The sequence below is a fragment of the Miscanthus floridulus genome, chromosome 11 (assembly GCF_019320115.1).
Source record: "Miscanthus floridulus cultivar M001 chromosome 11, ASM1932011v1, whole genome shotgun sequence".
Classification (NCBI taxonomy): Eukaryota; Viridiplantae; Streptophyta; class Magnoliopsida; order Poales; family Poaceae; genus Miscanthus; species Miscanthus floridulus.
In genome coordinates, this window is record NC_089590.1 from 15242597 (window position 1) to 15259195 (window position 16599).

Sequence of the window (16599 nt, forward strand, 5' to 3'; positions counted from 1 at the left end):
TCCTCCGACGCCCGTACCGGAGGTTGAACAAGTCCCGGTGGAAACTGCCGAGCAAGCAGAACAGGGGCGGTCGAGGAGACGTTCCTTCGCCACATCCTTCCGCAAGTCAAAACTGTAAGTATATATATTTTTGATGTAAGCTTTGCATTTTGCATTGGATGCTATTGTCTTCTGAATTTGTCTCTGAATGTATTAGATCGGCGTCCACCGAAAGCCCCGACCAGCTAGCTGGGTGCGGAACGTCCTCTGCAAAAACGGCGGGACAAACTGCTCAGCAACCGGCCGTGGAAGAGCCCATGGCAAGGACTCTGCCTGGGCCTCAGCAGACGGACGACCAGACGCCAGTCCCCGAGCAGAATGCAAGTGCTCCGGGCACAAACTCTGATGAGGCGGATACCACGGCGCCACGGGAGCTGGATCTAGCCGAGGAGCAGCAGCCAGAAGTTGCCCAGAACCAGGGCGCCAACGCGACGGCTCGTGGGAAAGCCCTGGTGGTCGTGGAGTCTGCGAACTCCGGACCACTGCCGCCTCCCGAACAGGAGGCTGAAGAAGATGAAGTGGAAGAAGTCCTGGGCCGTCCCCAAGATAGACGACAACATGTATATGTGTCGCGCTATCGGAACAACGAATGGGTCATGCACGAGGAGATCCCAGAGGCCGAGGAAACCTTAAGAGTTGAACGAGCGGCCAAACGCCTGGTGACTGAAGTCCAGGTATATTTGGCTTTAGTCTTTAAACCTTTTGTGTAGTCGAACTGTCTGACGTAGCTTGTCTGTATGCAGGACGTGATGAAAACTGCAAGGTACCGAAAAAGGTGCTTCGACCAGATAGAAGTAGTCATGAAGACCAATAAGGAGCTGACGGCTGAAGTGGAACGCCTACGGCGCCAACTTGAAGCCACCGACCAGGAGAGGATGAACCAAGAAGCACAGAACCAAAACCTGGTCGGCCAGCTCAAAAACAAAGAACAGGAGAAAACAGGTAAGCATTCACCGTATCATAGCAAGTGCTAGACTTGTGTTTTTTTTTGTTCTTGACAGTAATAGCTGTAATGCAGGTTTAGAAGCTGAAGTGACCCGCCTCCGGGGGGAGAATAGCCGGTCGCTTGCAGAATGTGGTCGTCTGAAGGAGGACAACGAGAAATTGGCACGCCGCCAGTCGGAACTCCAAGACCACACTAACAGAATGAAGGACGACCTGAAAAGTAAGCACTCCAGACCGCCTTGCTCATTCAATTGCCCACATTGCCTTGTCGTGTCATCACGTTTGATGTCTTGTACTGTTTTCAGTTTTGAAAGTCAATGCCAAGAGGCACCTTGAGGCCGTGATCAAGGAGCGCGATGACTGGAAAGCACAATGCCTTAAGGCCGTCGAGGAGCGGGACACGTGGAGCAAGCGGTGCCAAGAAATGGCAACTGGCATTGTGCCCGTCCTCGACCTTATCGACCCGGCGCTCACAGAGGAAGAGCTAAGGACGCCTCAGCTCGGACTGGTCGAGAGATGCAAGCAAGCATGGGGATGGTTCCAAGACTTCGTGAAGGAGGCGGGTGAGTACACGGGTGCCCATGTGCTAAGCATGGTGCGTGCTCACTACCCCCTGATCGATCTCGAACGCTTGGAGGCTGGGTACCCAAAGGAGATAGACCCAGACAAGGCCGAAGAGCTTCGGATGGCCCAGCTGGACTTGTCGTCCAAGATAATTGGCGATATTAACCTGTGCGGAGGTGGGACAGCACCTGTGTAGGGTATGCCATCGACAAGCCAGCTGGAAATGCCATCAGCTGCAAGCCAACCGATGAAGCCTGCGGTCTCGACCAGCCAGGCACCGGCGGGGCCATCCCCTTCAGCTTGACTAGCTCTAGAGTCCCCGAGACTCGAGTAGGGTATCAGAGGCGGCAAGCAGTAAATGCCATGCGCCCCGACCAGCCAATGTAATAGGCTTAGAGCTGTAGAAGGAGGACATAGTTGTGTTATTGTAAACTTGAGCCTTTTCAGGCAAGCTTGTAATAACGTAACTGTATATCATTATAAGCTTGTTTGTTTTATACAAAACGCACTTTAAGCTTGAAAATTTTTTGTTGGTGTAACTAAGTGGGAACGTGTTAACGTTCTGTTTAGTTGTACCATTTTGCTCGACACGTCCTCCTGAAAAGTTTGTGCGGCCCTAGTCTGGCATGTGGTCGGAGTATGAGGTACTATGACCTGTGCATACGTGGACGCAGACAAGTCAAACCAGGGGGGACCTGCCGATCACCCGCAACGCAAAGAGCAGATCCCGTGCACGTGTTGGGAGGAACCGGAGACAGGACCTGCTCTGAAAACCGTAGAAGGAGTGGTGGTCGGCTTGTACTGGCTTAAGTTAGAATAACCATAAAATTCGGAGTGACACATTAGAGTGGTCGGAGAAATCATAGTTGCTTTAGTAAAGTAAATCGAAAATACAAGTAGAGTACATATCTCAGTAGTTAAGCATAGAACCGTCTAAGCTTGTCGATGTGCCATGAGTTCGGTACGTCCGTGCCGTCTAGATGAGCTAACCTGTAAGACGTTGGGCGTGTGACTTCCTTGATCATGAAGGGTCCCTCCCATGGGGTTGCGAGTTTGTGGACACCAGCCTGGTTCGTCTTCCACTTCAGGACTAAGTCCCCGACCATGAAGAAACGCTCTTTAACGTTCTTGTTGTAGTACCTGCGCAAAACAGCAAGGTATTTGGCCGTGCGTACGCAGGAATCAAGCCTTTTCTCTTCTGCGCTGTTGACTTCTAGCTCCCGTACTTCGTCGACCTTGCCTTCGTCGAAGTTCTCTATCCGTGCTGATCTGAAAGCTATATCTGGTGGAAGGACTGCCTCAGCGCCGTAAACCAAAAAGTATGGTGAGACGCCGGTGTTACGACTGGGCTGAGTTCGGAGGCCCCAGACAACGGCTGGTAACTCCTTGAGCCATCTTCCAGGAGCTTTATCGTTTTCTCTGTACATCCTCTTCTTCAATGCGTCCAAGATCATGCCATTTGCCCGCTCGACTTGTCCATTAGCTCTAGGATGCGCCACCGAGACGTATTTTACAACTATGCTCCTTTCATCGCAGAAGTCCCAAAAAGCGTTCCCGGTGAACTGAGTACCCAGATCAGTAATGATGCTGTTGGGCACGCCGAAACGGTGGATGACCTGGTCGAGGAATGTGACAGCTTTCTCTGAGGATGCCTGTACCAGAGGCATGTATTCTATCCACTTAGAAAACTTATCAATCAGCACGAAGACGCATGTAAATTTCCCAGGGGCTGGTTTGAAAGGCCCGATCATGTCCAGTCCCCAACATGCGAAGGGCCAAGAGGCTGGAATCGTCTGAATCTCGTGTGCTGGTACATGGATTCTCTTGGAGAAGAACTGACAACCCTCACAGCGGCGGACTAGCTTCTCTGCGTCGGCCACTGCTGACGGCCAATAGAACCCTGCTCGGAAAGCCTTACCGACCAGTGTTCTTGAGGCCGCGTGGTTGCCGCAGGAGCCAGAGTGGATTTGGTCTAGGAGATGCTCACCTTCCTCCTGGGTTATACACTTCATCAAAATTTCCTCCTTAGCGTTTTTGCGCCATAACTTGCCATCGACGAGCAGGTACTGCTTACTACGACGCATCAGGCGCTCATTTTCTGTTCGATCGATATAACCGCTACCATCTGTCAAGTACTTGATGAAAGGCGTTCTCCAGTCCGGCTCATGAGTGGTCGGAAGCGGCTCGGTTGTGCTCGGCATCGGAACCGTAGCCACTAATTGCTGGTCTGAAACTTTGTCGGTCGTTGAATCTTCGTCTTCAATGGAAGGCGTGAGCAGGTCTTGGACGAATACGCCATGTGGGATTTTGGCTCGGGATGATCCTAACTTTGACAACGCATCCGCTGCCTGGTTCTTGTCCCGGACCACGTGTATGTACTCGATGCCATAGAACCTGCCTTCTAGCTTTCTTATCGATTTGCAATATGCGTCCATCTTTTCACTGGTCGTGTCCCAGTCCTTGTTGAGTTGGTTGATGACCAGAGCCGAATCTCCGTAGACATAGAGACGTTTAACTCCAAGCTCAACCGCGATGCGTAGACCATGCAGGCATGCTTCATACTCGGCGGCATTATTAGATGCTGGGAAATAAATCCTGAGGACGTACCGGAGCTGCTCCTTGGATGGTGACACGAAAAGAACTCCTGCTCCCGCACCGTCAATGTTGAGAGAACCGTCGAAGTACATCGTCCAATATTCGTCGAATCCCGGAGAGGCAGGCGTGCTTAAGTCTGTCCACTCGACGATGAAATCGACGAGTGCCTGAGACTTGATTGTAGTACGGCTTGCAAATTCCAAGGAAAGGGGGGATAGCTCCATTGCCCATTTGACGATGCGCCCGTTCGCATCCTTATTGCAGATGATGTCCCCCAAAGGATACTCGGTCATGACCACCACACGATATCCGTCGAAGTAATGTCTCAACTTTCGGGATGTTATCAGTATGGCGTAGAGCAGTTTCTGAATCTATGGGTACCTGGTCTTGGATTCGTTGAGTACCTCACTAATGAAATAAATTGGCCGCTGTACCTTGTAGGCGTGGCCCGGCTCGTCGCGCTCGACGACCATTGTAGTGGAAACCACCCGATCGGTTGCCGCAATGTAAAGTAGGAGAGTTTCGTCTTCTCTCGGAGCAGTAAGTACCGGAGGTGACGTGAGGTACTGTTTTAGCTGCGTGAAGGCGGCGTCTGCTTCCTCCGACCACTCAAACTTCTCGGACGCTTTGAGCAGTTTGAAGAACGGTAGGCCTTTTTCTCCTAATCTTGATATGAAATGGCTTAGAGCAGCCATGCAGCCGGTAAGCTTCTGGACATCCTTCACCTTTTTTGGGGGCTTCATGTCTAAGACAGCTTTGACTTTTTCCGGGTTAGGGCGTATGCCGTCGTAACTGACGACGTTGCCGAGCAATATGCCAGAAGGGACACCAAAGATGCACTTCTTTGGGTTTAATTTCCATTGGAACGTATTAAGGGCAGCGAAGGTGCGTTCCAGATTGTCAACAAGGGTATGAGCTTCCTTGGTTTTGACAACTACATCGTCGACGTAAGCCTCGACGAGGCCGTTTTTATCTCGTCGTTGAGGCAGGCCTGTATAGCGCGTTGGTAGGTAGCACCGGCGTTTTTGAGCCCGAACGACATAGTCGTGTAGCAGTAGGCGCCGAAAGGCGTGATGAAAGATGTCTTGATCTGGTCGTCCTTTTTGAGAGCGATCTGGTGATAACCAGAGTAGCAATCGAGAAAGGAAAGCAGCTCGCAACCGGCGGTTGAATCTACGACCTCGTCTATGCGAGGTAAGCCAAAGGGGTCCTTAGGGCAGTGTTTGTTGAGATCAGTGTAATCAACGCACATTCTCCATTCATTATTCTTTTTGTGTACAAGAACCGGGTTGGCTAACCATTCCGGATGATACACTTCTTTGATAAATCCGGCTGCCAAAAGCCGTGTAACTTCTACCCTAATCGCCTCCTTTTTGTCGCGAGCGAACCGTCGTAGCTTCTGCTTGATTGGTTTGGCTTTGCTGTTGACATTTAAGGAGTGCTCAATCAAGTCCCGAGGTACACCGGGCATGTCGGAAGGTTTCCATGCAAACACATCCACGTTGCCCCTCAAGAACCTGACGAGCGCGTCTTCCTATTTGGGATCCAGGTTGGCCCCGATGAGGGCCGTTTTGCTGGGATCGCCCTCGACCAGCTGGATCGTCTTGTGCTCCTTGGATCTGATGTTCTTGCGTGGAGCCTCGAGCTCTGGGATCTCCAGGTGGTCGGCCGGGGTCTTCTTAGCGTCGAGCATGGTCTCGGCCATGCGAATAGAGAGGTCGTGGGCCTCTGCTATTTTGAAGCTGTCGTCCTCGCAGGTATAAGCTGCGTACACGTTGCCCCTGAGGGTTAAAACTCCTTTCTCAGTAGGCATCTTGAGCACCAGATACCTGTAATGAGGTATGGCCATGAACTTGGTGAGCGACGGTCGACCAAGAATAGCATGGTAGGTGCCGTCGAAGTCAGCGACCACGAAGTTGACGTAGTCGGTGCGGAAGTGGTCCGGAGTCCCAAACTGCACAGGTAGCGTGATCTGCCCGAGAGGTGTGGAGCTCTGTCCGGGGAGAACGCCCCAGAACTGTGCCTCGTACGGCTTCAGGTCCGCCTGGGCTATTTTCAGAGCGGGCAGGCTGTTCTTGAACAGTATATCAATAGAGCTGCCGCCGTCGATCAGTACCCTGTCGAATTGAACCTTGTTGATACAAGGATCGAGGACCAGGGGAAAACGCCCTAGCTCGGGTATGGCGGCCCATTGGTCCTTCCTGCTGAAGTAGATTTCACGGTGAGACCACGGAGGAAGCCATGGATCGGTGAGAAGGTTGTCGGTGTTTGCCACGTTCAAGCAAGCGCGGGCGAGCAGCTTGCGTTCTCATTTGGTCTCGATGGACACCTTGCCGCCGATGATGGTGTGTACGCGATCAGTCGGCTTGACGTATTTGTGACGAGGGTCTGCATCGTCGTCGTCGTTGTCCTCGTTGCGTCGTTCCCCCGCGTCGTTAGGCTTGTCGGACGTATCCGGAGCCTGTTGACGCGTGTAGATAGTCTTGAGGACGCGGCAATTCTCCATGGTGTGGTTCGACTTAGGATGGAGCTGGCAGGGCCCCTTCAATGCTTTGGCGTAGTCGTCCTCGTAGTTACGGCGTCCGCCGCCCTTTTTCATGGTATTGACCTCGCCGTCGTCCTCTCGAGCGCGCTTGTTTCTGTAATCGTCACGGCGGTTGCGCCGCTGATTACGTTGATCACGGTGGTCGCGGGAGTCGTTGCGTTGGTTGCGGCGGTCAAAATTGTCGTTCCGACCACGATTACTGCGGTAATCGTCGCGGTGTGGGGGGTGGTCGGAGCGTGGAACCCTTGCTGCTTCTTCAACGATTATCTTTTTAGCGTCGTCAGCGTCCGCATATTTCTTAGCGGTGGCCAAAAGCGCTGTGACCGATTCGGGTCTCTTCCAGAGGAGCTTGTCTCTTAGGGCGTCGTGGAAGCGGAGGCCGGTGACGAAAGCCTCAATTGCTTCGTTGTCGGATATTGATGGGACCTTGATGCTCATCTCCGAGAAACGCCGAACGTACTCGCGCAGTGGTTCATCCTTTCGATCCCGGATCCGCTGCAGATCGTACTTGTTGCCGGGCTGTTCACAAGTAGCGATGAAGTTGTCGATGAAGGCCTGCCTGAGCTCCTGCCAAGAGTCAAAATAGTTCGCTGGCAAGCTAACCAGCCATTGGTGACCTGCATGACCAACAGCGACTGGGAAGTAGTTAGACATGACGTGCTCGTCAGCCATGGCTGAGCGGCACGCAGTTTCGTAGAGCATGACCCATAATTCGGGGTTTTCCTTGCCGTCATACTTCTGAAGCTTCTCGAGCTTGAAATTCTTGGGCCATATGACTTGGCGCAGGTGTGGAGTGAACTGCTTCAGACCCGGCGGACCGTGGATGGTGTCATACTCCATACGGCGATAGCTTTCATGGGATGCACGATCGTCGGCTCTCTGGTTGATGCGAGCACGCAGATCACGTCCACCGAGGTGATGGCGGAGATCGTTATTGCCATCGCGGCGATCTCGATTGCCATCTGGGTTAGCCCTGCGACCGTGGTTATCACGGCGATTGTCGCGGTTATCTCGGCGGTTGTCGCCTCGAACGTCGTGGCGGTTATCCTCCCGGCGGCGGTTGTCATCCCGACCACCATCACGACCACCGTTTCCGCCTTGACGGTTGTCTGATGGGTCATTATTGCGCGAGCCACGTTGGTTGAGTGGCTGTGAGCGACTTGAGTATTGGCGGCTGTGGCTTGATTCGACAGAAACGGATGAAGCCCGGGCTTGGTTCATCTCTGCGGTCTGAGCCATAGCAGCCGTCAGGTAAGCTTGTATGTCATCACGGATTACTTGAGTCTCGAGAGTGTTGGGCAGCCGCTGCATTGTTGCCATGGCGACGGCTACGTTGGCGCTTGGGGTCCTGAAGACTTGCTTATCCCCCACCCTATCGAAAGCATTGTTGAGGTCACGTGGTTGGACCCTCATGCATCGTGCCTCCTGGTCTGCTTCAGCTTCGGTTTGCCGGCGATTAAACCGGTCAATGTTGCGTGCTTCACGCGCAGTCTTCTCTTGTTCTGTTTTGCCAACTGCTGGCGGCTCGTCGTTGCTGACAACATGGATCAAATCCCCCCGTCTTGGCGGGAAAGACGGAAATTGGGGGAAACCCGGGGTGTGGTCTGGTAGATCCAGATCGTATTTGACGCCTTCATCTTCGTGACGCTGAAGCTCGGTGTGGACAGATGCGTTGGACGCTATGCCGGATGAGGAGCTGGAGTCACCCTCTCGGATGGTGTGGACGGATCCTTCCTGATAATCTTCAATCCGGACCATGTTGACGATGTTGCATGACCTCGGCCGGGATCGGTGTACAGGACACAGATCCGAGCGGCGTCGCAGGTTGTACGCGTAGCTGGAGGCAGTGTTTTGCAGGCCGTAGGGCTGGACCTGGTGGTTCTCCGTCGGGGCTTCGTACTCGCAGAGTCGGAGATCCGTCGCGATGTCTGGCCGGCGATGAGCGAAACGCCCCTCAGGAGTTGATACGACCACAAGATCTGTTCCAAGTCGCATAGGACGACTGGTCCGAGCCGGTCGGATAGATCTGTTGTGGAGAGCTGTTACCTGCTCGTTAGGTTGGATTTGAATCGTACTTACCAGAGCTAGGGTTTCAGCGAGTTGGATGCCGACCCGATCAACGGAGTCGAGCAGGTCGGTGTTGTCGATCTGCTTTCCTCTGTAGTGGGGAAGCGGATGATGGGTTGTTGGCGTGGCTGTAGGCGTGGTCGGAGCCAGATGTCCCGTGGTCGGAGCCAGGTCCATCGTGGTCGGAGCCGTGTTCACCGTGGTCGGAGCCGTGTTCACCGTGGTCGGAGCCGTGTTCACCGTGGTCGGAGCCGTGTTCCCCGTGGTCGGAGCCGTAGCCGATGCAGGTGAAGTAGTCGTCGGCGCGGGCTGAATCCACGCCTCCTCCGCAGTCATGGCAATGGAGTCGTTGGAGCGGGTGGTCCAGGTGATCTGGCCGACGGTGAATGTGAGGCCATTGGGCGTAGCCATGGAGCCGGAGATGATGACCATCTTGTTCGCTTGGAGAGCAGTACGCACACCCCCTACCTGGCGCGCCACTGTCGACGAAATATGGTCGGCAGTCTACCTAGGGGTATGCCCAAGGTAGTAGATTATCGGCAGACAGATGCGCAAGCCCCAAACAAGACGGTGACGCAAGACAGACACGAGGTTTTATCCAGGTTCGGCCGCCAATAAGGCGTAATACCTACGTCCTGCGTCTGATTTGTATTGCTGTATGTCAATGAGAGATGTTTTTTAGAGGGGTCCCCTGCCCGCCTTATATAGTTCGGGGAGCAGGGTTATAGATCTGGAAACTAATCCTAGTCAGTTACAATTGCCATATGTGGCCGGATAAGGATTCCTATTCTAACCGACCAGGATCCTGCTTGATCGCCAAATCCGTCTTGACTCCTTGTGCGGGACTCCGATCAGGTTAACTGGGCCGCACGTCATCTTTCGAGTGGACTGAACCCATCGATCCGGGCCAGCCCAAGCTTAGCCGTAAGGGTATAGGGGTTAATACCCCCACACATAGTATCACATACTCCTCATTTGGTGAGCAATTCCTACCAAGGCCAAATATAACATCTTGCAAGTTTCAAGCCTTCTACATAAGCTACTTGTTATTGTGTTGAGTTTGGTCAAGTGTTGTTGACCCTTGTTGAGAGATTTATTATGCTCCCAAGATCAAGATCACGTACACTCCACATACACTTGCTGCTCCTACACTGGGAGTACGTAAAAACATGCTTCCATCCACCAAAAATTCTACTCCTACACTAAGAGTAGACAAAAAATGTTTGTTAGGTAAACACTCCATGTTCTAAAAGATAGTGATCTCTCTCTAAATAAATGGTTTAGAAGAAGAAACCTAGGCTATGCAAAATAACTTAAAAAAATAAAAAAATAAGGACACATGAAGGTCCAAGTAAAAAAAATTATGAGCACATGAAGGCTCATGTATTGAAAAAAGAAAAGATAAAGAAGAAAGAAAGAGAAAGATAGCCATGTTTCAAAACACTAAGTTATAGAGAGAGATCATATCTACAAAAGGAGTATAGTTTTAGTTCACATTTTTCCACACATGCACATCTTGATTTAAGAGTATGGCACATCTCTCTTTAGATCCTCGATTTGACTTTACAAACATATGCAATACAACTATGCTATTTTGTTTATCCCTATCTAAAGCTCCACATAAACCTTTTAGAAGTAGAAGAAAACAAAAGAAGGCAAAACTTTGCTATGCCTTGGTGAGGAAATATACACCACTGAGTGATTTGAGAGTGTCATTTGAGGAGTATAAAGTGAACTATGCTTTTTTTAAAGAAAAACTTTGAAAACTCCAAGTGCTAAGATGTGAAATTGGGAAGATGACTTTGTTTCGAGAATGGTTCCATTTTTCAACAACCCAAGGAAACATGTTAGCTAATGCTACATATCCCACTTGCGTAAAGAATGTGTTGGAATAACTTTCATGTATAGCTGTATATCTTGGGATGTTATGCCCGTGATTACTTTTTATCCCTAAAAGCTTTGCTCGAGGACAAGCAAAGGGCTAGTGTGGGGGAGTTTGTTGGCGGTCCTTAACTCAAACTTTTAACCGCCAACACTCACATAAAATACACTAAAATAAACACCAAACTTAGTGATAGGGTTTATAACTAACGAATTCCATGAGTTTTGGTGTTTATTCATTTGGAGGAGGGCATTTGTGGAAATACACATAAAAGGGCTAAAAATGTGCAAAAGAACAAAGCACAAATACCATTCTACACAAGCCCAAAGGAGCGAGTCCCATTACTAGACAAATCAGGGCCTAAACAAAGAAGAGAATAAGGCCAAAACCCAAATCAAATCACCTTATCTTTGCAGAACACCACCATGGGCCAAGTCAGGAAGCCCCAAGGATTTCGCTCACCAAAAATGGGTGAGTTTGGGCTCAGTGGCGGTTCAGCCACACCACTGGTGCGGCCCCTTTTGGCCCATTTTTTTGGCAAGTCGCTTCCCACCGACGTTGCAATGAATGTTACGTAGGTGCCTGGCCAGGTTCAGTGTATCTTGATGTTGGTTTACACTTTCCATGAGGGGATGAGGTATTATTCATATAGCCCCCTCCTCTCCACCTATAAAAGGAGGCTCCCCTCTCCTCATTTCAAAAACACACAAGAGAAGAGCACAAGAGCAAGAGAAGAGTAACACAACTCATGGGCTTTGGCCCTAGCTAGCTCTAGTAAAGAAGTTGGGGAGAGATGTGAGGGAGAGTTTGGGGAAGAAGTGCTGGACTTGTAGGTTACCTTCCCCCACTTGTACCTCAGCAAACATTGACTTTGTACCTCAACGGGTATTTAGTAAGTGTTGTGATTCTTTTGGTTATAAAGACTTTTGACTAGATAAGATTTACTCTTACTTATTTGTGGGATCATCGTCCGTCCCTATTGTGGATACTCTAGTAGAGGGCTCCTGATAAAGATGGATCACCCTCATCGACACTAAGTAATAGTCGATAGTGTAGATGTGGTGTCTAGGCTAGATGCTACTTTCGTTTGCCTTGTATCCCCTGGTTGAGGGGTAGGCGACAGGTGGTGACAGCCCTATCCGTCCTTCATAATCCCCGATGTTTAGATACAGCATAGAGCTAGAGGCCAGCATCACCTGGTAGACTAGGTGCGATCTGGTGCCCAAAGTAGAGTTTATCTATCCTTAGACCCTAAGCCATATGAATCCTTCTCTACCCTTATTAGCTGTTGTTGTGTTGTCCTTGGGCAAATTAGCTAGAAGAAATACCTTCGTTCCCTAAATACTTTCGGGTGAAAGCTACAACGGTAATTCCATACGCTTGTAGATTCTTTCTATAAATGTTTAGAAATACCAACACTAGCAAAGCATATAGAGTTTGGAATTTAGCAAGTGGTACTCTTGAGGAAGTTCATGATGTTGAATTTGATGAAACCAAGGGTTCCCAAGATGAGAATGAGAACTTGGGAAGATGTTAGTGGCATTCAACTTTCAAATGCCATGAAGAATATGGATGTTTGTGAATTGAGGCCTAGGCAAGTGATAGATGAAGAAGATGATCAAGTGCAAGTCCTCTCTAACTCTAATGTGCAAGATGATACAAATCAAGCAAGTACAAGTGGCCCTTGTGACAATGTGCAAGATCAACAAGTGGCTAGTTCATCATCTCAACCCAATGATCAAGCAAGAGCAAGCAATGTTTCAATACTACAACCAACTCATATTGCAAAGGATCATCCATTGGATACTATAATTAGAGATATTTCTAGAGGTGTACAAATAAGATCAAGATTGGCTTCATTTTGTGAGCACTTCTCTTTTGTGTCATCCATTGAACCAAAGAAGATAGATGAAGCATCGAAGGATGTTGATTAGGGTGAATGCAATGCATGAAGAATTTAACAACTTCACTAGAAATCAAGTATGGGAGTTAGTAGAGAGACCAAAGGGACACAATGGGATTGGAACCAAATGGGTCTATAGAAACAAGCAAGATCAAGATGGGATAGTAGTAAGGAACAAAGCAAGATTTGTAGCACAAGGTTACACTCAAGTTGAAGATCTTGACTTTGGAGAAACATATGCCCCTGGTTGCTAGATTGGAAGCAATTAGAATCTTGCTAGCCTATGCTTGTGCCCACAACATCAAGCTCTATCAAATTGATGTTAAGAGTGCATTTCTCAATGGCTACATTAATGAAGAAGTATATGTTGAGCAACCTCCTAGTTTTGAAGATGACATGAAGCCCAACCATGTGTACAAGTTGAAGAAGGCATTGTATGGCTTGAAGCAAGCACCTAGAGCATGGTATGAGAGGTTGAGGGACTTCCTACTCTCAAAGGGATTCATGATGGGCAAGGTTTACACCACTCTTTTCACTTGTGTTGCAAATCTATGTTGATGACATCATATTTGGATCAACTAATCAAGACTTTTGTGAAGAGTTTGGAAAGATGATGGTTAATAAGTTTGATATGTCCATGATTGGAGAGTTGAGTTACTTCTTTGGTCTTCAAATCAAGCAATTGAAGAATGGTACATTTGTAAGTCAAGACAAGTACATCAAAGACACACTCAAGAAGTTTGGCATGAATGAAGCAAAGCAAATTAGTACACCCATGGGAACAAATGACAATTTAGATAGTGATGCAAGTGGCAACATGGTGGATCAAAAGTTGTATCGCTCTATCATTGGAAGCCTACTCTATGTGACCGCATCAAGGCCAGATGTCATGTTTAGTGTGTGAATGTGTGCAAGATTTCAAGCCTCACCAAAAGAAAGTCATTTGAAGGCTACAAAGAGAATATTGAGGTACTTGAAGCATACACAAAATGTTGGTTTGTGGTATCCCAAAGGAGTAAAGTTTGAGCTTGTTGGATATTTGGACTCTGATTATGTGGGATGCAAGGTTGAAAGAAAGAGCACATCGAGCACTTGTCAATTGTTGGGAAGATCGCTTGTTTCATAGTCATCAAAGAAACAAAATAGTGTTGCATTATAAACCGCTGAAGCCGAATACATATCCGCCTGGTAGTTGTTGTGCACAAATACTTTGGATGAAGACCACCTTGAATGACTTTGGAATCAAGTTTAAGAAAGTGCCATTGCTATGCGATAATGAGACTGCAATCAAGCTAACTAACAATCTGATTCAACTTGCAAGAATAAAGCATATTGATGTCCTGCCACCATTTCATAAGAGATTATCAACAAAAAGGGGACATTTGCATTGAGAGTGTGGGCACCGAGGATCAACTTGCCGATATATTCACCAAGCCACTTGATGAGAAGAGCTTTTGCCAGCTAAGGAATGAGTTGAACATATTGGATTTCTCAAATATGTGTTGATGCACCCCCCACTTATATGACATGCCTCTCCTTCGAGCAACCAAGGTAAAAGTTGATTGACATACATACATACTTTGCTAAGGACATGTTTAGTGCACCTTGTCATTCCTAATATTTTATAGGCTCATTCATTAAAAATCAAATGAATTTGATGCTTGTATGGTACCACTATTGCTCCTATGCTTGACTTGATCTAGTGGTAGCATATGACATGTTTGTGGCCTTGTGAACCTAGTGTTTGATATAGAAAATGAGCTATAAGTGTTTAACTCAACATGGTCAAGATAACCCTTGACATGAGGTGTAAAGAAGCTTGCCCTTGGATCAAACTGAGTTAAATATCTTTGGCAAGTGTTCTAGATTGAACCAAATTTGGGAAAAAGATCTTCACCCTAATGATTGACATTGATAATCTTAACCTATCTAAAATTGAACCTTTGTGGTTATTGATGACAAAGGGGGAGAAGTAATGCACAAAGATAGTGAAAAGATGACATAGGGGGAGAAATATGAAAGTAAGGGGATCAATAAAATTTGAGCACACAAGTAGGGGGAGCATGAACTTGTATTATGCATTTGAATGTGCATCTCATATGTTTGCTTGCATGGCACAACTTTTAAATTAAAATTCCATGCTTATGTGGTGTATACTAGTTGTAGGTTTGAATGATGAAATGAGAAACTAGCATGCATAGGATAGTTAGATATGCCTTGGTTTTATGTTCCAAGTGTGTTTCCAGAAATTCCATGTGGTATCTAACTAGCAATGGTGCTAAGGATGATATATTTGGTGCGCTCCTGATTGGTATCATGCTTCAAAGGTCCATCTCTTATACCTTAGCATCATTTGGTAGAAATTGCCATACCACATTTCTAATCTATGCATATGTGCAAGCTTCAATCCAAACTCTTAGCACATATGTAGGGGGAGCTAATGCTACCAGTTTGGGTTCATGAAACTTGTCCATATCCTTTTACACATGGTAAAATGCTTGGGCAAGGAACATGGATTCAAATGAATTTTAATTCATATTTTGTGAAAGGGTTGTCATCAATTACCAAAAAGGGGGAGATTGAAAGCTCTAGTTTGGTTTTGGTGAATTGATGAAACCCTAGGTGCAAACCCTTTTACTATAAGTGATCATAAGATAGGGTAGCACATTCAAAGTGATGGAGCAAATGGTGAAGATCATGATGATGGTGGTGATAGCTGTGGTGATGATCAAGAGCTCGATCTTGGAAAAGAAGAAAGAGAAAAACAAAATGGGCTCAAGGAATGGTGAATTTGATAGGGCCATTTTGTTTTAGTGATTAAGACACCTAGTGGGTGTGATCACATTTAGGATAGATAGCTGTACTATTAAGAGGGGTGAAACTCATATTGAAATGTGGTTATCAAAGTGCCACTAGATGTTCTAACTCATTGCATATGCATTTAGATTCTAGTGAGTGCTAACACCCTTGAAAATGTTTGTGAAAATGTGCTAACACATGTGCACAAGGTGAAACACTTGGTGGTTAGCACATTTGATCAAGGGTGTCGAAGTTGGAGAAGTGGAGGTGCTATTTTGCACTGACTGGACGCTGGTCACATAGTGACCAGACTTGACGTGGGGTGCATTCAGTCATCAGGGCAGTGAGATGCATTGTCGGTCTGTCAATCAGATGATGAACAGTTATTGTGACCAGACACGTAGGGGCTTGCATTTGGTCAAGGCTGATGTACGCTGATGCAAGTGTTTGAGAGAAGCAAAGGAGGACCGGACTCTGACGCGAATCTGATCATGGGTGAGCGGACGCGTCTAGTCGCGGTTTTGTGGCTCTAGAACCCCTCTTGAGTTGACCTGACACTGCGGTGGTACGATCTTAGGCGAAGGGAGCAGGGCATTCGGTCAGCGCCTAGAGGCTCGGACGTGCGCGTGCACCGGCACATCCGGTCTTGCTGATCGCTGCGTCTAGTCTTAACTTAACTGTGAGCATGGGAGAATCTAGCCATTGGAGATCAGCATCTCAATTTCAAAGGTGGGGACACATGGTAGCATCTAGTGGACTAGATGCTGGCTTAGGTGTGTCCGGGTGCCCCAACCAGCCCATCCAGTCACCGAGCAGCTGGCTTCCTGTTGAGAGCCAATGGCTCTTTTTGTGTGAGGGGCTTATAAAAAGCCCTTGGCTGGTCTTACTCACTCTCTTGACCATTTTTATTGAGAATACATCCTAGTGAGCATAGCCATTTCTCTCACACTCATCCTACTTGATTGATTCATCATTTGGTGAGAATTGAGAGCATTCACGTGCATTGCTTTGAGTGACTGCATCTAGAGGCACTTGGTGTTTGTGTTTCACTATGGATTTCACTTGTTACTCTTAGGGGTTGCTGCCACCTAGATGACTTGGTGGAGTGAGGATCGTCGAGTGGAGGAAGGTGCTTGTCTTCGGCTCCGATCATGGTGATTGTGAGGGGTCTTGACCTTTCCCTAGCAGAGAGCCAAAAGGTACTCTAGTGGATTGCTCATGGCTTGTGTGATCCTCATCTTGTGTTGGTTGTGCGGCACC

General features: G+C 48.2%; 1 protein-coding gene across 1 annotated transcript in view; it reads left to right on the forward strand.

The window, feature by feature from the left end:
- The first annotated feature begins 296 nt into the window (after positions 1-296).
- LOC136491682 (SWI5-dependent HO expression protein 3-like) overlaps positions 297-16599 on the forward strand; it is a 37126-nt gene continuing 20823 nt past the window's right edge. The window contains exons 1-2 of the mRNA XM_066487949.1: positions 297-477; positions 1058-1157. Coding sequence (XP_066344046.1) covers positions 297-477; positions 1058-1157 — 281 coding nt within the window. The remainder of the gene's footprint in view (positions 478-1057; positions 1158-16599) is intronic.